The following is a 21,905-nucleotide window of genomic DNA, read 5'->3' on the forward strand; positions in this document are numbered from 1 at the left end:
GGCCTGGTATGAGATAAATAGATTAGTCTTCCTACAAGACGTTGGTACCGATCTCTATATACATGAGTTTGATCTGGACTGTCGTGAAGCTTATGATTCTGTATTATCGGAGTATCAGCTGGTTTGCACTCCAGCATTCCGACTTCGGAAAGAAGATCTAGCACGTACTTCCGTTGAGACAAGAAAATTCCTTCTTCCGATCTTGCTACTTCAATTCCTAGGAAATATTTTAACTCTCCAAGATTCTTCATTTCAAAGTCACCATTCAGTCTATACATGAGTCTTGTACTCTCCACATGATCATTGCCTGTAATAATGATATCGTCTACATATATAATGAGAAGAGTTACCTTCTCATTGCGCTGCCTCAAAAACAAGGTATGATCGGCATTACTCTGCTCATATCCATACCGCTTCATAGCTAAACAAAATCTTCCAAACCATGCACGGGGGATTGTTTCAGTCCATAGAGTGACCGTTCCAATCTGCACACAACATTTGGGTTGCCATTACACCTATATCCAGGTGGGACTGTCATGTAAATTTCTTCTTTCAAATTCCCATGAAGAAATGCATTCTTTACATCAAGTTGATGTAAGGGCCAATTTAAATTAGCTGCTAAAGACAACAGAACTCTCACAGTGTTTAATTTTGCTACCGGAGAAAATGCTTCTTTATAATCGACTCCATATGTCTGTGTATACCCCTTTGCCACGAGTCGTGCCTTATATCTATCAACGGACCCATCCGACTTATACTTTATCGTGAAAACCCACTTGCAACCCACTGCATTTTTCCCTGTTGGAAGAGTTACTAGTCTCCGAGTTCCATTCTTTTCTAAAGCTTTCATCTCCTCCTTCATGTGAACTGCTTTGGTTAAAAAGGTTGATGACTGAACTGGGTTACCCTCCAAGAATAGGAATGAGACTCTTTTGTGACAATAAGGCAGCTATAAGTATCTCTGAAAATCCAGTACAACATGATCGAACTAAACATGTGGAGATTGATCGTAATTTCATCAAAGAGAAGCTGGAAGAAGGGGTCATTCAAATCCTGTTCATCAGATCAAGTGATCAACTGGCAGACATGCTAACTAAAGCTGTATCTGGGAGGGACTTCAAAAGCTCACTTTTCAAGTTGGGTATCAAAGACATTTTTTCACCCACTTGAGGGGGAGTGTTGGCGTGAGATGTCAATTAGCTGATTGTTGTAATATTTTATTTTAGGAATAGATTAGCACCATATTAGAAGGAATCGTTTTGTTATTTGTGAATATCCTGTTACCATATTAGTAGGAGGAAGTTTAGACCAAACTTGTATATATATCTCTATTAAGTCATTGCAATGAGTAGAAGAACGTATTCTTTTCCTCGGAAATTTCTTTTCCTCAATGAGCACTGTCCTTAAGGTTTATTTCGTTCCTTGGAGTACTAAACTCAGTGCGATAGGCTATAACAGCTATCCTCTCAAGATACAATAGACCTTCTTCTTTATTTTGTACAAAATAATAGAAGAATCCTGAATAACGCTAAGTGTATAACATGCGAAGAAAAGAGAAAATTTGAAAAGGAAAGGAAAATTCTCTTTTTTAATTCGGTTTATCTTAAAGGATTGTGGTTTGAAGTTTAATTTTATATTTCGAAGAAAGAGAGCACCGTTAAGAAATCGTCATAAAATAATTGGTGATTACTAACGTGATGACCATTGTAAAGCCGTTATAAATGGAGGGTTTATGAAGAAATTAATCAAACGTTATAAAGTCGTTATCAAGACATTACAAAGGTCATTTAGCAGTGCGATCAATCCAAATGATGGCTTTCATAGCGATCAATACTTCTATCAAAGCAATTACTTTCAAATATTTCAAAACTGTTAGAAATATCAACCGTGCTAACCTGGAGCAGATAAGAACCTGGGGTCACAGGACGTGAGTGTGGTGCTCTTCCCGCAAGTTGATCTTGAGGCCGCCAAGATTCTCTCCAGTCGCTTCCCACATCAGCATTCGCTCCTTCTTATATTCGACCAAGTTCAAGGATCCCCCGAAGCCGACCATTTCGAAATGCTTGGTCAGGCGCTCGACATGAAGCGGGTATGTCGGAAAGGATCCCCTGGCGGTGGTGACATGATGCCTTCACTACCATCATCGATGCGCGAAGTGACATCCCAAATTCTTCAGGGAAGTGGAGGATGTGAAATTCTTCTTTGCATGCGTCCAAAGACGGGAGGCAATCGGATTCGACCCTGAAGTTTGTCGAATATCTAAATTTGATCCTATCAACGATGCAAGAAAGTAATGGAAATTCGCACAACACAAGAATTTACGTGGTTCAACAGGGGAGACGTTCCACCTACCTACATCCACGGAGAGATGAGATCCGTTTCACTAATAACGTAGAAAAGTATATAGCCACTCTTTTTCATATCTTGCTCTCTATCTTTGAGACCTGTTTCGCCCTAAATATATATAGCGAAACCCTACATGGCACAAATTACAAAGTTGCCCATATAGCCTAAAATATTTAACTTTTCCATATAAATCCTTCTATGACTGAATATATAAAGCCTCTGGCGGCCCGGGGGCGCTGCCCCACTTCACATTCTTATAAAGTTGCTCTACAATGATAGTGTCACTATCCCCACTTCACATTCTTCACCCAGATGCAATGAAAAATGAGAAACATTTTGGCTCTCATTTATGCTCTGTGTTTAATTGCTCAAACGAGATGAAATTGCTAGTACTCATAAGAATGGGAACTTCCAAGAAACAAAGATTCGTGTTCCTGTACAAGGAAAAGATAACCACAGAACTCATTTGTAAAATGCTGAGCATGAACTTTAGCCAGCAACTCCTTATCATCAGCCCTTGGGAGCTCGTATATCAGACAAGAACAAAAGGAAAATGCCCAAATGAGATCAGATCAAATCAAATCTAAGGCGCATCGACGCGATCAGCAAGATTCTTAGCTCGGGAAGCCATTATTTAAAGGACCCAAAAGGCAAAAGAACAAGAACAAGAGATAAAGTGAACAGTCATGGAAATCATCAATCTTTTCCAATTCACACAGAGAGATTCTCATAGGGAAAATCAGACAAGAACAAAAGGAAAATGCCCAAATGAGATCAGATCAAATCAAATCCAAGGCACATCGATGCGATCAGCAAGATTCTTAGCTCGGAAAGCCATTATTTAAAGGACCCAAAAGGCAAAAGAACAAGAACAAGAGATAAAGTGAACAGTCATGGAAACCATCAATCTTTTCCAATTCACACAGAGAGATTCTCATAGGGAAAGGAAGGTATCAACAATTCTACCAGTCAAGACCCCGACTTTGCTTAATCGAGTCGTGTCCCAAGTGTGCGATGCGCGGGTGGCTTTTGTTGTATGGTGGACATGACTAGACCTGCCATATGGTCAAACCGATTTTGATACGTTTTGGACCTAGATGTTGTGCCGTCTAGGCACATTGTTTAAATCTTAATCCTTCATTGTGTGTGTATATATATCTCTCTTGAATTCCTTCTAATTAACTCGGATGGATTATAACCGTCCAAATGAGACGAATTGCTATTTTGACAAAAGTTTTGGGGTGTTCACTTTAACGTGGAACTCTCTGCACATCTTTCTATGGTAACCCTACTTAGATCCAGCAATCAATCGATCTAATTCACCTATTTCCCGAATTGTAGGCTGTAAGAAGTTTGTTTTTTGTTGCTCGTGACCCTAGATCAGTGGCCAATACAGTCCTTCCACAAAATTTACTTAATGGTAGACTACAATGTCGGCCCTGAATTCACATCAATCTAGTACTTGGCACTCATGGCATGGTAATCCCTTGTTCATGCATTCCAATTCATGCACAGTGCAAACTATCGTTTCTTCTTATGACAAAAAGTTCACCCTAAGAGAGTAGCCCACGTAAACATGCCATGTAGCAAATCTCGAGCGCAAATCGAAATAATGAAGTGTTTGCATGTGGTGATTGTTGCGGAAGCTAAGCGATCGAACAGTAAAATTGACACAAGAAGAAAATAAATCAGATACTAGATTTACGTGGTTCGGTCGTAGTGACCTACGTCCACGGGGAGAGCAGCACGAAATTTCACTATAGATCAAACGATACAAAGGAGATTACAACCATACTCGAGTTACTCAAACACTCTAAGTGTTGTCCAAGCCCCAATTACACCCAATAACTCACGTAGTGTTTAGTCCACAATTCCTCACGAAATAATCTCTTAATCTCGCAAAAGAATTATACACAAATAGCTTCAAACACTTGAATTTTTGGTGTAATTCCATGAACAAAACCACGAACCCACTCCCAAGCACCCAGAACCTATGGATGACCCACGGCACTCAGAGAGGAAACGGCGCTTCAAGAGGACTGCATCAACAACTGCCAACCAAGACTTCGGCACTTCAAGTCTACGTGAAGAAGCATCCCGTGACTTGTATATACGCATATATATATATATATATATATATATATATATATATATATATATATATATATATCAGTCAATATATACTGCTCTTTGCCAAGTCCCACTAGAAGTTGGACTTCTGTTATTTCCTTTATTGACACATGCTGAATTAGAGAAGGAAACCAAGTCCACTTTCCTATTTTGTTGACCAACGTTTATACGGAAATTGATTTCCGTAATCTACTGGAACTTTTGTTGGACTCAACGAATCAGCAACTTGAAATCCAAATATCCACTTTCCTTTTTTAAGTCTATTTTTCACGATCAGAATTCCAACGTGGCTTTGCACTCCAAAATTGAACAGGAAATATAGATTTTCACGATGGACATCCATAGATATTCAACTTCGATTTTCCTTTAATTTATCTTGGGTTGGGTTTCGTCTATCGGGCTCAAACTCGAGACATATTTTAACAATGATGATGCAAATGAATCAGATCATATTCTTGTGCCTTAATGACTTTCTCTAAAAGTTGTTGAGCATACCAGGTATCTCAATGTTACCCCATCAAGCATGATTAATTTGGTCATGAATCCCAACTATTTACTCTATTTCTTTTTAAGTTTGATGGGCTAAAAATTTCTGGCAGCATAAGTGGATTCATTTCTATGTAGATTGATTTGATCTCCCTCATCCTACAAAAACATAATTTCGTTTACTCTCCTTCTAAACAGAAGAACCCATCGTCATCCTCTCTGCATGGAAATTCCATTAACTATGGGAAGAACATAAGTGAATTCACAAAATAACACAAACAAGCCTTCAATACTTGCAATTGGCAAGGTTGAATGAAAAGAGTTATTCCTAGACTAATAGTGCTTATCTGATGTGGACATCGAATCCTATCGAGGAGGAGGTGCTAGGGACCCGTTGTTCTATCCGCTAGGCCCGATCACTCGAGCGAGAGCGAAGGAATTCAAACAAGCTGTCGGTATCATGGTTCAAGATATTTGGAATGGAGACAATCTGGATTTGAGACTTGAAGATTCTGAAGCTCCTTGGCGCAACATGATTACTTTTGGTCCAGCGAATTCCGAAGGAGCTTAGAATTGACGAACACCGAATTGGCTCAAATTTGGATGGACGCTTGGAAACGGGCCGCTGATCAATACTCACTACTTTAGTAGTGATTGATGACGTTTTTTAGTGATTTGGAGTCTTTTAGATGAACTTTTAGGCCTTTTTCCATTTTTGGACGAATTTTAGCAATTAAGGTTATTTTTGTAATTTTAATCCTAGTAGGATTAGGATTAGGGTTAGCACCCTATATAAGGTTGCTTATAGATTTCTAAGAGGGGAGACATAATTTTATAGAGAGAAGTTTTCTTTTTGAGTTCTTTTGAGGACTAGATCTTATCAAGGCTCCCTTGTGGCGATCGAATTAAACTTATCGAGCAAGATCGCGAATTCTATTGTTTGTGGCGTTATAGCGTGGATTGGTTGACACAGGTTCGTCAACAGGTCGCGTTCATACCGATATTACCAATCACAGGTTCGATTGGGGGTTGAGGTCAGCAATTCGTAACTCATAGATCTTCGTAGAACGATCATCTTCCGCACATATTCATATCATCTGGTATCAGAGCTGGTTCTACAAGGTCTAGTTATCCTACTTTTACTGCTTTTCATTCATCAATCTAGGGTTTATAGAAACTAGGGTTTATAGAATTAGGGTTTCGTTATTAATCGAATTAGGGTTCTGAATTTGTTCTTGCTGTGATTTCAACTTTGATTTAGGGTTTTCGGTCCTAGTTGTTTTTTTTTTATATTGTACTTGAGTTCGTCAAAAAAAAAAAAAAAGCCAAAAAAAAAATCGGCAAAAAAAAAAAAGCCAAAAAAAAAATTCGAAAAAAAAAAATTCGAAAAAAAAAAAATTCGGCAAAAAAAAAACATTCAAGAGGACGACTCGTTTTTTTTTTTTATCATTGATAGTTGGACCGAATAGAAAAAATAAAATAAAATTCAGTAGCAGAAATTAAATCTGAATCCGAATTTAGCGAAAATTTGCTGAATTGCTGAGTTGAGCGGTATATTGCTGAATTTGATCTTGCTTGGTGGTTTATCGATTGTTGTGAGGAGCTTCTGAGACTGGATTCAAGTCTGAAAAAAAGAGCTTGCTAGAAGAAAACGAGAGGTAAAAGGCAAGAGTGTGTGAGTTTAATTGAGGGAAGAAAAAAGCCGAAATTGAGTTAAACACGAGAGGAGTGACAAACACTTTGAGCAGAAAACGTGAGGGAGTGACTAGTGAGATTTCTTTTTATCTCTAACATTTTCTTGCAGGTTAAAAAAATGTCGCTCGGGCCAGGGAAGTGTGAATCAAAGGGAGGATCGCACTCATCCAAGGGATGATGCAATTCTAGAGCATCCAAGCAATTGAGTTTACAAATTGAAGCACTTAGCAACCGAGTTGCAAGATGTGAGACGAGACTTGAAGATGACCGAGAGCCACCACGAGGGAGGCCACAAAATCAGCGAGAGGAGCCTAGGGCACAACCTAGATGGCAGCGGCAATTTGATGATGCATATGTGTCTGATACAGAAGATAATCGAGATGCCAGGTTTGAGAGGAGAAACGGACGCCGAGGATTTAGACGTCGAGAAGATGATGAGCTTGGCAACATCAAGATGAAGATTCCATCTTTTCAAGGAAAGAATGATCCTGATGCGTATCTAGAACGGGAGAAACGGATGGAGATGGTATTTGATTGCCAGCGATATTCGGAGCTCAAAAAGGTAAAAATTGCAGCTGTTGAATTCACTGATTATGCTATAATTTGGTGGGATCAACTTGTGACTAGCAGGAGACGCAATGGTGAAAGACCAATAGAAACGTGGGATGAGATGAAAGCAGTGATGAGGAGGCGCTTTATACCTAGTCATTACCACAGAGACTTGTTCCATAAGCTGCAAAATCTCACACAAGGTAATAGGAGTGTGGAAGAATACCATAAAGAGATGGATATTGCTATGATCCGTGCTAATGTGGTGGAAGACCGTGAGGCCACAATGTCACGATTTTTGTGTGGTTTGAGCCGAGATATAGCAAGGGTGGTAGAGCTGCAACACTACGTTGAATTGGAGGAATTAGTGGACAAAGCCATCAAAGTTGAGAGGCAATTGAAGCTGGACCGAAATTACAAGAGTAGTGGAGGTTCAAGCTCGAATTGGAAGTCTAATTGGAAGAGAGACGAGAAGCCGAATTGGAAGGGAAATAATATCAAGATTGAAACTTTGAAGGAGAAGGAGAAGGATGGCAAAGTTGGTTCGAATCCGGCTTCAGGTAAAACTGAAAACCCTAATACTAAGACTCGTGATATTAAATATTTCAAGTGTTTGGGCAGGGGTCATATGGCAAATCAGTGCCCTAATAGGAGGGTGATGATCATGACTGGACATAATAATGTTGAATCAGAAAGTGAGAGGGAGGAAGAGGATGATGGCATGCCACCATTGGACGATTGTAGTGATGTTGAGATGCCAGCAAAGGGTGAATTGATGGTGGTTAGGCGTTCTCTTAGTGTTCAAGTCAAAGAGGAGGAGCATCACCAGCAACGCGATAACTTGTTTCATACAAGATGCTTGGTGAATGGTAAGATTTGTAGCTTGATTGTTGATGGAGGTAGTTGTACAAATGTAGCAAGTTGTACCATGGTGGAGAAGTTGGGATTGAAGACTGCAAAGCATCCAAGACCATATAGATTGCAGTGGTTGAATGATAGTGGTGAAGTAAAAGTATCGAAGCAAGTCCGAGTTCCATTTGAGATAGGGCGATATAAGGATGAGGTGATGTGTGATGTTATACCTATGCAAGCAGGGCATCTTTTACTTGGTAGGCCATGGCAGTATGATCGAAAGGTACATCATGATGGGTACACTAACCGATATTCATTGGTGATGAATCAGAAGACATACACATTGGTGCCAATGACACCTACTGAGGTGTATGAAGATCAATTGAAACTACAACGTGAGGCTGAGAGAGAGAGAGAAAAAGTGATAAAACTGAGGGTCTGCGTGGAAACTCTGAGACGCAAGTAAAAGGAGAGGAAGATAAGAGTAGAGTGGTAAAAACCGAGAGAAAAGGAGAGAGAAAAGAAAAGAGAGAAAAGAATTTCTATGCAAAATCGAGTGAAGTGAGGAGAGCTTTAATTCTGGACCGACCGATACTTGTACTTTTGTACAAGGAGGCACTGTTTACTACTAACGAACTTGACCCAAATTTGCCAAGTTCTATCGTGTCTTTGTTGCAGGAATTTGAAGATGTCTTTCCTGATGAGCTTCCTGGAGGTTTACCACCAATTCGAGACATAGAGCATCAAATCGATTTGATTCCTGGTGCACCATTGCCTAACCGACCCGCATATCGAAGCAATCCTGAAGAGACAAAGGAACTTCAGCAGCAAGTTAGCGAATTACTAAAGCAAGGATATGTGAGAGAGTCTCTTAGCCCGTGTGCTGTTCCTGTTTTGTTGGTGCCAAAGAAGGATGGGTCTTGGCGAATGTGTGTTGATTGCCGAGCAATCAATAACATAACGGTAAAGTATCGACATCCTATTCCTAGGCTAGATGACATGTTGGATGAATTGCATGGAGCTTGCATATTTACTAAAATTGATCTGAAAAGTGGTTATCATCAAATTAGGATGAAAGATGGGGATGAATGGAAAACTGCATTTAAGACCAAGTACGGGTTGTATGAGTGGTTAGTCATGCCATTCGGTTTAACTAATGCACCTAGTACTTTCATGCGACTTATGAATCATGTTCTGCGTGCTTTTATTGGTCGATTTGTAGTTGTCTATTTTAATGATATCTTGATATATAGTCGAAGCCCTGATGACCATATTGAGCATGTGCGAGCTGTTTTGCAGGTTTTAAGGGCTGAGCAATTATATGCTAACCTAAAGAAGTGCTGTTTTGTAACTGACAAATTAGTATTTCTAGGCTTTGTTGTTAGTGCTGATGGAATACAGGTTGATGAAGAAAAGGTGAAAGCAATCCGTGAATGGCCGACACCTAAGACAGTAGGAGAGGTGCGCAGCTTTCATGGTTTAGCCAGTTTCTATCGTAGATTTGTAAAAGATTTCAGCACCATCGCCGCACCTTTAACCGAGGTTATCAAGAAGCACGTGGGTTTCACATGGGGAGAAGAGCAAGAGAGAGCATTCAATCTGTTAAAGGATAAGTTGACTAATGCTCATTTGTTATCTTTACCGAATTTCAGTACTACTTTTGAGATAGAATGCGATGCTTCTGGTACAGGAATTGGAGCTGTGTTGATGCAAGGAGGACGTCCCATAGCGTATTTCAGTGAGAAGTTAAGCGGAGCGACATTGAATTATCTGACTTACGATAAGGAAATGTATGCTTTGGTGCGAGCTTTGGAGACCTGGCAACATTACTTGTGGCCAAAAGAGTTTGTGATCTACACCGACCACGAAACCTTAAAATACTTGAGGGGGCAGCAAAAGTTGAACAAAAGACATGCCAAATGGATGGAGTTCATTGAGACTTTTCCATATCTAATCAAGTACAAAAAAGGTAAGGAAAATGTGGTAGCCGATGCACTTTCTCGAAGGTACGCAATTCTAACTACTCTAGGAGCAAAGTGTCTAGGTTTCGAGCATATCAAAGGTTTATACGCTGACGATGATGATTTTGGAAGAGTATTTGAAGCTTGTGAGCATGCCGCGTTTGAAAAGTTTTATAGGCATGATGGATATCTCTTTCGTGAAAATAAGTTGTGTTTGCCTAGATGCTCTTTGCGCGAGTTATTAGTGCGAGAGGCACATAGTGGTGGTTTAATGGGGCATTTTGGAATCAATAAGACTTATGAAGTGCTGCATAAACATTTTTTTTGGCCACACATGAAACGAGATGTCACACGAGTTTGTGAGAGATGTATCGCATGTAAGCAGGCTAAGTCTACAATTAAACCACATGGTTTGTATACACCTTTGCCTATCCCGACGCATCCTTGGGTTGATATCTCTATGGATTTTGTGTTAGGATTGCCTAGGTCTAAGCATGGCAAGGATTCTATTTTTGTGGTTGTTGAGATTTTCAAAGATGGCTTATTTTATACCTTGTCATAAATCTGATGATGCATCGAATGTTGCTGAATTGTTCTTTCGTGAGGTTGTGCATTTGCATGGCATGTCTAGGTCCATTGTTTCTGATCGAGATACTAAATTTCTAAACTACTTTTGGAAGACATTGTGGAAGAAGTTAGGTACACAACTTTTATTCTCTACTACTTGTCATCCACAAACTGATGGTCAAACTGAAGTAGTTAATAGGACTTTAGGGACATTATTACGTGCTATCATTAAAAAGAACATTAAGTCTTGGGAAGATTGTTTACCGCATGTTGAGTTTGCTTATAATAGGAGCGTGCATTCTGCTACTAAATTCACACCGTTTGAGGTTGTCTATGGTTTTAATCCCTTAACTCCGTTAGATTTAACCCCTTTGCCTGTTGCTGAGTGTGTGGATTTAGATGGTGCTAAGAAAGCTGAATTTGTGAAGACTTTGCATGAGAAGACACGGCTGAATATTGAGCTTAAGACAGAGCAGTATGCAAAGCAAGCCAACAAAGGGCGCAAGAAAGTAGTGTTTGAACCCGGTGATTGGGTTTGGGTTCATATGCGCACAGAGCGTTTCCCCAAACAGCGACGCTCTAAATTGCTACCGCGAGGGGATGGACCATTTATGGTGTTGGAAAGAGTCAACGATAATGCTTACAAGCTTGACCTTCCAGGTGAGTATGGTATTAGTGCTACTTTCAATGTTTCTGATTTGACTCTTTTTGATGCAGATGCTGATTTGAGGGCAAATCCTTTGCACGGGGGAGGGAATGATGTGGACATCGAACCCTATCGAGGAGGAGGTGCTAGGGACCCGTTGTTCTATCCGCTAGGCTCGATCACTCGAGCGAGAGCGAAGGAATTCAAACAAGCTGTCGGTATCATGGTTCAAGATATTTGGAATGGAGACAATCTGGATTTGAGACTTGAAGATTCTGAAGCTCCTTGGCGCAACATGATTACTCTTGGTCCAGCGAATTCCGAAGGAGCTTAGAATTGGCGAACACCGAATTGGCTCAAATTTGGATGGACGCTTAGAAACGGGCCGCTGATCAATACTCACTACTTTAGTAGTGATTGATGACGTTTTTTAGTGATTTGGAGTCGTTTAGATGAACTTTTAGGCCTTTTTTCCATTTTTGGACGAATTTTAGCAATTAAGGTTATTTTTGTAATTTTAATCCTAGTAGGATTAGGATTAGGGTTAGCACCCTATAGAAGGTTGCTTATAGATTTCTAAGAGGGGAGACATAATTTTATAGAGAGAAGTTTTCTTCTTGAGTTCTTTTGAGGACTAGATCTTATCAAGGCTCCCTTGTGGCGATCGAATTAAACTTATCGAGCAAGATCGCGAATTCTCTTGTTCGTGGCGTTATAGCGTGGATTGGTTGACACAGGTTCGTCAACAGGTCGCGTTCATACCGATATTACCAATCACAGGTTCGATTGGGGGTTGAGGTCAGCAATTCGTAACTCATAGATCTTCGTAGAACGATCATCTTCCGCACATATTCATATCATCATCCCTTGTTACATTTCTGCAAAATGGCTGCTTGAATAATCACAGAACTGGCTAAATGGGGGAGAAAATGCAGTACTCACAAAGGGTTAGACTAAAGACAATAAAAATTTTAGCTTTGAGAGATAAGAAGAGCAACTCTTAGTCATGCAGTTTCGGGTGATACGAGGCTAGGCTCGTAACCACGAATCGTAGTGAACCTCGGAGGAAGGCCAGGGATGTCTAGTGGCAGGTAATTCGCCTTTTTCGGGAAGAAATATGTAAAGTGCATTTTTCGGTTGGAAATGTTACCATAGCATGCACTTACCCGTAAGAGAAAACATTCCGAGCTCAACCTACCAATGACTAAATAAGTCATGTAGGGATTCCACACCATGTCATATCATGAAAATCCCAAAAGCAGATGGAAAGGTCTTCGAACTTGTCCCCCGTGACTTCCCATTCTCTCATCCACTCGTTATCATGTTCTACTATAGTCAAGCATCCTCTGAATCCTAGCAGCTCAAGTTCATTGGCTTCGATCGTTGTCGCGAGGGGGGCATTTCCATCAGGGACAAAACCTTGGGGGGGTAGGAGCGATTGACCATTATTATCGTGGCGTACTCCAAGGTCGAATTGGCCAACATCTTGGGTAAATGAAATAATCCGAAACTTCTCATGACACACATCAAATGATATGATGACGTCACGTTCATTTCCAGAAGCTTTCCAGTGAATGGCCCCGTTCCAGAATACAGGTTCATATACAAAATAAGCCTGCCAACCTTCAGGTACATCCAATCTCCTCCACGAACTCGCTCCCAGTGTAGTCACTTCGAAGCACCTTCTTCCTTCAATATTAACATATGTACGCAGAGCTTTGTACTTTTCTGTTGAAGGATCGAATCCGAGTCCAACTTGATGACCGCCCATAATTGTTTCTCCTGATGTTGGCAATCTTCTGTACTCCCTCGTTATGGGATTGCAAACAAAAATAGGATCAAGAGCTGAGTAAGAACCTACACATAGTAATCCTCGGCAAGTGCCCATGGCCGAAAGTCCTTTTAGCGGATCAATGTGAATCTGTCTAACCCTACGTCCCTCAATATCCACCAAAAGAAACCGTTGTGTGGAGTCATCATCCGCACAAAACGGTTCCAGGATAAGCCACGGTTCCCTGTAATCATTGCTACTCAAAAGCTGCTCGATGAAAGTGGCTGATTTTGTTAGGTAACACCAGGCCTTGCAGACACATCTGCAGCGCAGGACTGAATCGATAGGAAGCTTGCACAATATTTCTGATATAATCTCTGGAGACAAGTAGGGAATGCTCTCGTCGCTACTGCTGCTTCTTTTCTCTGATGTCTCCATTCAAGACGAAATATATCAATCTCTTCTTAGTTATGCTTCTGCAAGTTACCCACAAATAAATTCAGTAACCCAAGAGTAAAAAAGAAGTAGAACAAAAAGGGGAAGAGGGAGCGAAGTGAGTGACCAGTGCGTGCGAGAGGCGTGCGCGCAAGAGAGTGCACTGTGAAGTGGTGACTGAAACAATAAAGTAAGGTCTTGCGAGCAAGCAACGATAAAAAATGTACCATCAACATAGTATGTAATTTATAAATAACCATTCTGCATCGCTACTAGATATGGCAAAATTTTTACCTAGTCAATAACCGATTATCTCAAGACACCCACATAGTAAAACAAATTATAATGACGGCATCAATTATATCAATGTTTCCAAAATGATAGACCACTCAAATGACAATAACAAATTATATTAATACCCTTTAGCGATATTAACAATCCCCAAAACCAAGATAGTCACATCAACTTGTTACTTCGCAATTAACACCTCTCTTTCTCTCTCTACAAATATCTCTAGGACTATCATTACATATATATCTCTCTAGTACTCTCTCAGACACCTAAGTCAGATTTATATCCAGTTCATCATCATACTAGGCTTACCAGCATGTGGCTGCAAATGTCCAGAACTCTTGGGCAGATGGAAACTACCATAGGCACCAACATTAGGATCCAGGCTGCCATTTTGAGCAAGTGTAAAACAACTGACAAAGGGTAAGAGGTAGGGAAGTGAGTGATCAGTGCGTGCGAGACACGTGTGTGCAAGTGAGTGCACAGTGAAGTGGTGATTGAAACAATAAAGTAAGGTCTTGCGAGTAAGCGACGATAAAGTTCGAAATCCTCCTAGCTTTAGTGCTCATTGCACTTTCTAAACCGAATTTGGGTATTCAAAAGGTTCCCGTTTTCCATCTACAACCGCCTACACTTCCCTTAACCTCCATTTCTACTTGATTTGAAATATTAGCCAGAGATCATGAACTAATTGTGAGTTTAAAGCGCTGGACTTGACATCACAAAAAAACCTCGATACTATCATATTCTTCACTCTGATGCAACAAAATGAGAAAATTTTGCTCGTGTTTTCTAAACTCTACCCTATCTATAACAAGAACAAGATGCGACCTTTCAGGAACGAAAAGAAATCGGAACTCCCAAGAAACAAAGATGAATTTCCCTTTGATGGAGATAACTGCAACGAAGCAAGGAAACGAAGCAGCAAAATACGTATTTAGATCATCGATCACACAAGCGGGAGAGACAAGAATACAGCTTTTGCCAGTGAGTACAGATTCAGGGGACGGAAAAAGAACCACCCAAGAACAGGAGGAAAATGGCCGAGCAAATTCGGATCGTACTTCACTGCAAGTGCGAGGCTCATCAGCAAGATCAGACAGATTTTCAACTGATGCGAGCATCAATGAACGAGCAACGAAAAGAAAAGAGAAAAAACATCGAGAAACAGAGAACACAACTGTGTCAACCATGAATCTTCCTCATTCCAACACGAAATTCGTACGAAAAAAGACAGAGGGGAGTCGACAGTTCTACCATCAAGAAACCAACTTTGCTCGCAATCTTGAGTTTGATCATCGAAATGGGTCATTCAAGTGGTTCGAGCTCATGTTCTTCTCTTTCTCGTCGACGAAGAAGACTTTATGTCTTTTTTGTGTGTTTGTTTTGTCTATTCTACCCTCATCTATGTTTTAGCTTTTAATTTATATTAATGAGTTGTTTGTATTTACCATATTAAGCTTTTGTGATAAAGATTAAATATTAAGAATTTTAAGCTGATAAAAAATTAAATTATATATTGAAGCCAAGCACGTCATTTTTCTCACTTATTTAACCTTCCTTTCTTCTGACCAAAAAAAAAACCTTCCTTTCATATGCCTGCAGTAAATAATTGAAAGTCAAGAAATAAGGACATAAATACAATTGAGCACATATTTAATGCTTCCCATGATTTTACAACAAGATTATTCCATAGTGTAATCTATCTCGCTTATTAACCCCATCTCTTGATAATCTAGAAGAAACACCCGTTATGTTAAGTTTTAAATTTATAATGATTATAAATTGGGAAAATTGAAAATTAGTGGCACATTCGCTATTGCGCTCTTGAAATCTAGTTCAATTCAAGCGATTTATCTCCCGATTCAACCGAAATGACATTAGTGGTCACGCCATCCGCGAGTTAATTGGTCCATGTTCGGCACAATTGCTTTCCAAGTAAGAAAGAGATTGAACTTAATAGATAGAGATGTAAAGGAACTCAATTCCCTTTGCTCGGGAATATGCTTTGATAACAAGGCAGAAACCTCAATCCCAAGAGCTGCACCTTCTAACATATTGTGAAATCTAGTGAGTTCAATCCTACTTGTATATGCATTATGGTACTTATGGACTTGGCGAAATAAGAGCATCTTTGATCCCGTTGGCCGAGCAATTCTCACTCCTGTACTTCAAGTGAGAGCTAGAGCGCTCCTTTCTTTTATTCGCCCCTTCCACTCTTGTGCCTCATTGTTGGGCTTTAATTCAGGCCCAAGATGCTTAAATGGGCGGGCTGGGCATAGCCATGAGCTGACCCAACTTCATTATCCAAACCCCCCCAAAGGAAAAAAACATTGCTTTGCAAATTTCGGAGCAGACCAAGCCTTGATCGGATTCCATAGGTTTGGTCATGCGTAGAACGATGTAGTGCGTCGAAATCTTGCCCACGAAACACAAGTCGCGTAGCTAAAGTTGAGCGAGCAACCATCTTCTCCGAAACACTCGAGTTGTTCGAGCGCAATGCGGAATTTGCTTCGCATCTCGACACTCCATGCTTGCAGGAAAGCTGGACGAAAGCCTCATGAGTCCAACATACGTTGGTGAAAGAACTCGTTGGACCTAAGATACGCCCACATATGAGTAACCCAGACATGGATATAAGGGGCACTCGAAATCGAACCCGCGACTTCCGAATTTGATATTGTCTTAGAGTCAAACGTGCGGCCATTGTTTCCAAAAGTTCAAACCGAAACAAAAAAAAAATCATGGTTTAGACATTATTTAGAGGTTAGGCATGATAAATGAGAGGAATGCATGTAAATGCACAAAAACCCTATTATGTGATGTGCCCTTTTGACACTTCATATGTGGCTGAGTCAGAGAGTACCCAAACCTGGGTGTCACTTGTTTTCTTCTTGGGTGTGTGTGACCAGAGAGAGACTTTCCCAGGTCAATTTTACTGCTTTGATGGAAAGTTCTTGCAAAAGCAAACAAAAGACGAAAGCTGTGACGAGGTAAGCGAGGCCAAGAGACTCGATTCTGTCTGTTGGTAACCAGGACGATTGGTTTTAGCAATTGTTGGCGTTCGTGCTGCCCGGGACGGGGTCTGAATTGGAAGGGTCGATCGGTTCGGCGGAATCGCCAAAATCGTCCTCCTTGCGGCAAGAGAAGACTTGCTGGAGATTGGAGACTAGGTTTTATGGCAGTAAATTTATACTTAAAATTGTTGGAAAAATATTAGATAACATGAAAAATAAGAATTGTTGGAAATCCGTTGAAAAGGATGAAAAAAATAAGATAAATTGTCTGAGGCGTGCTAGCACTGTCCTTAAAGTTAATTTCGTCCCTCGAATTACGAAACTTGGTGCAATAGGCTCTCGCGGCTATCCTCTCAAGATACAATAGGCATTCGTCTTTATTCAGCACAAAATAATAGAAGAATCATAAATAACGTCATGTGTATAAACCCGAAAAGAAAGGAAAAAATTTGAAAAGGAAAGGAAAATTCTCGTTTTTAATTCGGTGTATTTTAAAGGATTGTGGTTTGAAGTTTAATTTTACATTCCGAAGAAAGAGAGAGCCGTTAAGAAATCGTTATAAAACAATCGGTAATTATTAAAATGATGACCGTTGTAAAGCCGTTATAAATGGGGGCTTTATGAAGAAATAAATCAAACGTTACAAAATCGTTATAAAGCCATTATAAGGCCGTTACAAAGCCATTATATAGTCGCTACAAAATGATGGTTTTCATGGCTGTCATAACTCCTACCAAAGCAATTGCTTTCAAATATTTCAAAACTGTTGAAGTATCAATAGTGCTAACCTGGAGCAGATTAGAACCCAGGGTCATAGGACGTGAGTGTGGTGCTCTTCCCGCAAGTGGACCTTGAGGCCTCCGAGATTCTCTCCAGTGGCTTCCCACCTCAGCATTTGCTTCTGCTTATGTTCGACCATGATCAAGGATCCCCCGAAGCCGACCATTTCGAAATACTAGGTGAAGTGTTTGAAAGGCAGGCGGATAGGTGGGAAAGGATCCCCTGGAGGCGGTGATATGATGCCTTCACTACCATCATCGACGCGTAAAGTTATTGGGGTGTGGTTCATACTCTTCAGCGACAGGATAGCACGGAGGTCCCGCCTGACCTTGACATCGTTTTGGACCTAGATTTTGTGCCATCTAGGAACATTGTGTTGGGAAAACCTTATAATAGATTTTGAAGTTGACAAAACTATCCATATATGTGTTGTAAGTCCGATAAATGTTCTTAAATATTTTGATTCAAGAAGTTATACTTTGAAGATGACAAATCTTTTACTTCTTGAAGCTCAGACTTTATACTTATGTTCAGACTTTATACGACCTTTGACGAACTTCAGCATTTGTAGTGGAATCAAAAGACTCAGATTTTAAAGAACAACCCATCCTGACATACGTTCTGATTACAATACTAGATACTATAGAATCAGATCTCATTTGGTTCTCGACGCAAACTCTGATCATTCACAACAGCTAGTAATCTAGCTTGGAATTCACAAAAGGAAAGTCTGGATTGACTCGATATTAAAAGGCTATTTTGTAAGGGATATTTATATCGCAAAATATCTTAAATTGATTGACAATCAACCACGAGACAAGTTTATTTCTAAATGGAGAGGCTCTTCTTATGGAAATCTAAGCTTTGGTTGTATGGACGACCAGATTCAGCGGGATTCATATTTTGTCACTCAATAGCTACTCAATCCTCTTTAGGTAAATATGTCCAATATGAAGATTGGAAGATGATCATCTGAAGATTGTCCAATGGTTAGTTTGGAAGTGGAGGAGTATAAAAGGAGACAAAGTATTGAGGAGCAAAAGAAGAGACGACATCCAAAATCATCTATTCCAGAGTCTGAGCATACTCCGATCAGTGTTACTTGTCTTTCTTGATCTAAAAACTGTGATCTTGAGAGACATATTGTAAGAGTGATAGAGTGGCCTATGTTACACAAAGAGTTATCACTCAAAATCTGTAATCTCTTAATTAATTATCTAGTGGAATCCAGTCAGTAGGCTATCAGCATGAGAGAATGGATGTAGGCTTGATCTAAGCCGAACCACTATATATCTTATGTGCAATTTTTCTCTTCTCTAAAGCTCCTTTCATTTATTTCATTGCACATTTACTTAATTGCTTTTCAAAGTTTGCTCAAAATCTGAACGATGCTCAGACTTTGTTTTCTATCTACTATTTCCGTCTTAAATTGAAAAAGAATTTTCTATATCACCTATTCACCCTCTCTCTAGGTGATCCTTTCTAGTCTCCGCACATTGTTTGAATCTTAATCCTTCATTGTGTGTGTGTGTGTATATAAATTGATTTTTTTCTAATTAACTCAGATGGATAATATCTGTCCAAATGAAGCGAATTGCTATTTCGATAAAAGTTTTGGGGTGTTCACTTTAACGTGGAACTCTCCGCACTTCCTTCTATGGTAACCCTACTTAGATCCAGCAATCGATCAATCTGATTCACCTTTTTCTCGAAATTGTAGGCTGTAAGAAGGTTTTTTTGTCGCTCGTGACCCTAGATCAGTGGCCAATACAGTCCTTCCACAAAATTTACTTAACAGTAGACTACAATGTCGGCCTTGAATCCACATCAATCTAGTAATTGGCACTAATGGCATAGTAATCCCCTGTACATGCATTCGAATTCATGCACAGGGCGAACTATCGTTTCTTCTTACAACGGAAAGTTTACCTTAAGAGAGTAGTAGCCCAGGTAAACATGCCGGGTAGCAAATCTCGAGCGAGTGTAGAAATAATGAAGTGTTTGCATGTGGTGATGATCCAAAGGAATCGGATCATATTCTTGTGCCTTAATGACTTTCTCTGAAAGTTGTTGAGCATACCAGGTATCTCAATGTTAACCCATCAAGCATGATTAATTTTGTAGAAATTTAACGCGAAAAACTCTAACGGATCTTGCAATTAAATCAATGCGAAATTACCAGATAAATAAACGAGGAACAATAAAGACACCAGAGATTACGTGATTCGGTCCGAGTATCGGTATCTATATCCACGGAGAGAGCCAGCAGCAAATAATCGACTATCAAATCAGAGAATTACAGAGTTTCAAGTGCTCAAAATGCTCGAGTGTTTCCCACACCTAGATTACACCCAAACCCAAAGTGTCTATAAATAAAACAACTCAATCCGATGTAAACTCATATCATATATCACCGTGCCTAAACACGTCCGCACGGCCAAAGAAACAGGAACTCCAGGACACAACACGTCCGTCTCTATTTCTCGTGTGTCCCCGAAGTGCTCACCGTTCAGTTTTTCTTTCCTCTCGTGCGGCTGCTCTGCGTGCGACTCAACCAGTCTGCCCTTCAAGGAATCCACGCCTTTTAAGTTTTCTCTTAAAGGAGTCAACAAAATTGATTTTTACCTGGACCCACCAATAACGTAATATTTTCTGATTCTTGGCTTTTAAAATTGACTTCCACTGTACGTAATTGTTGAAAGATGCCCAATCAGTCAAACGTGAATATTATCTTTTTCTATTTCAACCAAAACAAATCTCCTTTGGTCATGACTCCCAACAATTTTTTCTGTTTCTTTTTAAGTTTGATGGGCTAAAAATTTCTGCCTGAATAAGTGGATTCATTGCTATGTAGATTGATTTGATCTCCCTCATCCTACAATAACTTAATTTCGTTTGCTCTCCTAAATTGAAGAACCCATCGTGATCCTCTCTGCAAGGAAATTCCATTAACTATGGGAAGAACATAAGTGAATTCACAAAATAACACAAACAAGCCTTCAGTACTTGCAATTGGCAATATTAAATGAAAAGAGTTATTTCTAGACTAGAAGTGCTTATCCCTTGTTACATTTCTCCAAAATAGCTGCTTGAATAATGACAGAATTGGCTAAATAGGGAAGAAAACCTGGTACTCACAAATGGTCGGACTGAAGACAGTAAAAAGTTTAGCCCCAGGAGATAAGAAGAGCAACTCTCAGTCACGCAGTTTTGGGTGATACGAGGCTAGGCTTGTAACCGCGAATAGTAGTGAACCTCGGAGGGAGGCTAGGGATGCCCAGCGACAGGTAATTTGCCTTTTACAAGAAGAAATATGTGAAGTGCATTTTTCGGTTGGAAACATTACCATTGCAAGCACTTACCCGTAAGAGAAAACATTCCGAGCCCAACCTACCAATGACTATATAAGTCATGTAGGGATTTCATACCACGTGAGTATCATGAAAATCCCAAAAGCGGATGGAAAGGTCTTCGAACTTGTCCCCCGTGACTTCCCATTCTCTCATCCACTCGTTATCATGTTCTACTATGGTCAAGCATCCTCTGAATCCTAGCAGCCCAAGTTCATTGGGTTCGATCCTTGTCGTGAGCCCGGCATTTCCATCAGGGACAAAACCTTGGGGGGGTAGGAGCGATTGACCATTATTATCGTGGCGTACTCCAAGGTCGAATTGGCCAACATCTTGGGTAAATGAAATCATCCGAAACTTCTCATGGCACACATCAAATGATATGATGACATCACGTTCTTTTCCAGAGGCTTTCCAGTGAATGGCCCCGCTCCAGTATACAGGTTCATATATAAAATAAGCCTGCCAACCATCGGGTACGTCCAATCTCCTCCACGAACTCGCTCCCAGTGTAGTCACTTCGAAGCACCTTCTTCCTTCAACATTAACAGATGTCCGTAGAGCTTTGTACTGTCCTGTTGAAGGATCGAAACCGAGTCCAACTTGATGACCACCCATAACTGTTTCTCCTAATGTTGGCAATCTTCTGTACTCCCTCGTTATGGGATTGCAAACAAAAACAGGATCAAGAACTGAGTAAGAACCTACACATAGCAATCCTCGGCAAGTGCCCATGACCGAAAGTCCTTTTAGCGGATCAATGTGAATCTGTCCAACCCTACGTCCCTCGATATCCACCAAAAGAAACAGTTGTGTGGAGTCATCATCCGCACAAAACGGTTCAATGATAAGCCACGGTTCCTTGTAATCATTGCTACTCAAAAGCTGCTCGATGAAAGTGGCTGATTTTGTTAGGTAACACCAGGCCTTGCAGACACATCTGCACTCTGCAGCACAGGACTGAATCGATAGGAAGCTTGCATAATATTTCTGATATAATCTCTGGAGACAAGTAGGGAATGCTCTCGT

At 40.3% G+C, this 21,905-nt stretch overlaps 2 protein-coding genes and 1 pseudogene across 2 annotated transcripts; 1 reads left to right on the top strand and 2 right to left on the bottom strand.

Annotated features, from left to right (window-relative positions):
• The first annotated feature begins 888 nt into the window (after window positions 1–888).
• On the top strand, window positions 889–11,518 carry LOC130140289 (uncharacterized; annotated as a pseudogene).
• Window positions 11,519–12,107: 589 nt separating this feature from the next.
• On the bottom strand, window positions 12,108–13,477 carry LOC115676569 (F-box protein At1g11270-like). The gene has a single exon (XM_030599524.2). The coding sequence runs from the start codon at window positions 13,439–13,441 to the stop codon at window positions 12,446–12,448; it is 996 nt and encodes a 331-aa protein (XP_030455384.1). The 5' UTR covers window positions 13,442–13,477; the 3' UTR covers window positions 12,108–12,445.
• Window positions 13,478–20,948: 7,471 nt separating this feature from the next.
• On the bottom strand, window positions 20,949–21,611 carry LOC115676568 (F-box protein At1g11270-like). Its single transcript, XM_030599523.1, has one exon. It carries the CDS (start codon window positions 21,609–21,611, stop codon window positions 20,949–20,951), a length of 663 nt encoding a protein of 220 aa, XP_030455383.1.
• Window positions 21,612–21,905: the final 294 nt, after the last annotated feature.

This window comes from Syzygium oleosum, unplaced genomic scaffold, assembly GCF_021117445.2.
Source record: "Syzygium oleosum isolate NSW1041296 unplaced genomic scaffold, Sole_v2.1 Sole_v2.17, whole genome shotgun sequence".
Lineage (NCBI taxonomy): Eukaryota > Viridiplantae > Streptophyta > Magnoliopsida > Myrtales > Myrtaceae > Syzygium > Syzygium oleosum.

Excerpts from the sequence above, each read along its gene's own strand:
- LOC115676569 (XM_030599524.2), bottom strand. The coding sequence starts at position 13,441 with ATGGAGACATCAGAGAAAAGAAGCAGCAGTAGCGACGAGAGCATTCCC.
- LOC115676568 (XM_030599523.1), bottom strand. The coding sequence starts at position 21,611 with ATGGGCACTTGCCGAGGATTGCTATGTGTAGGTTCTTACTCAGTTCTT.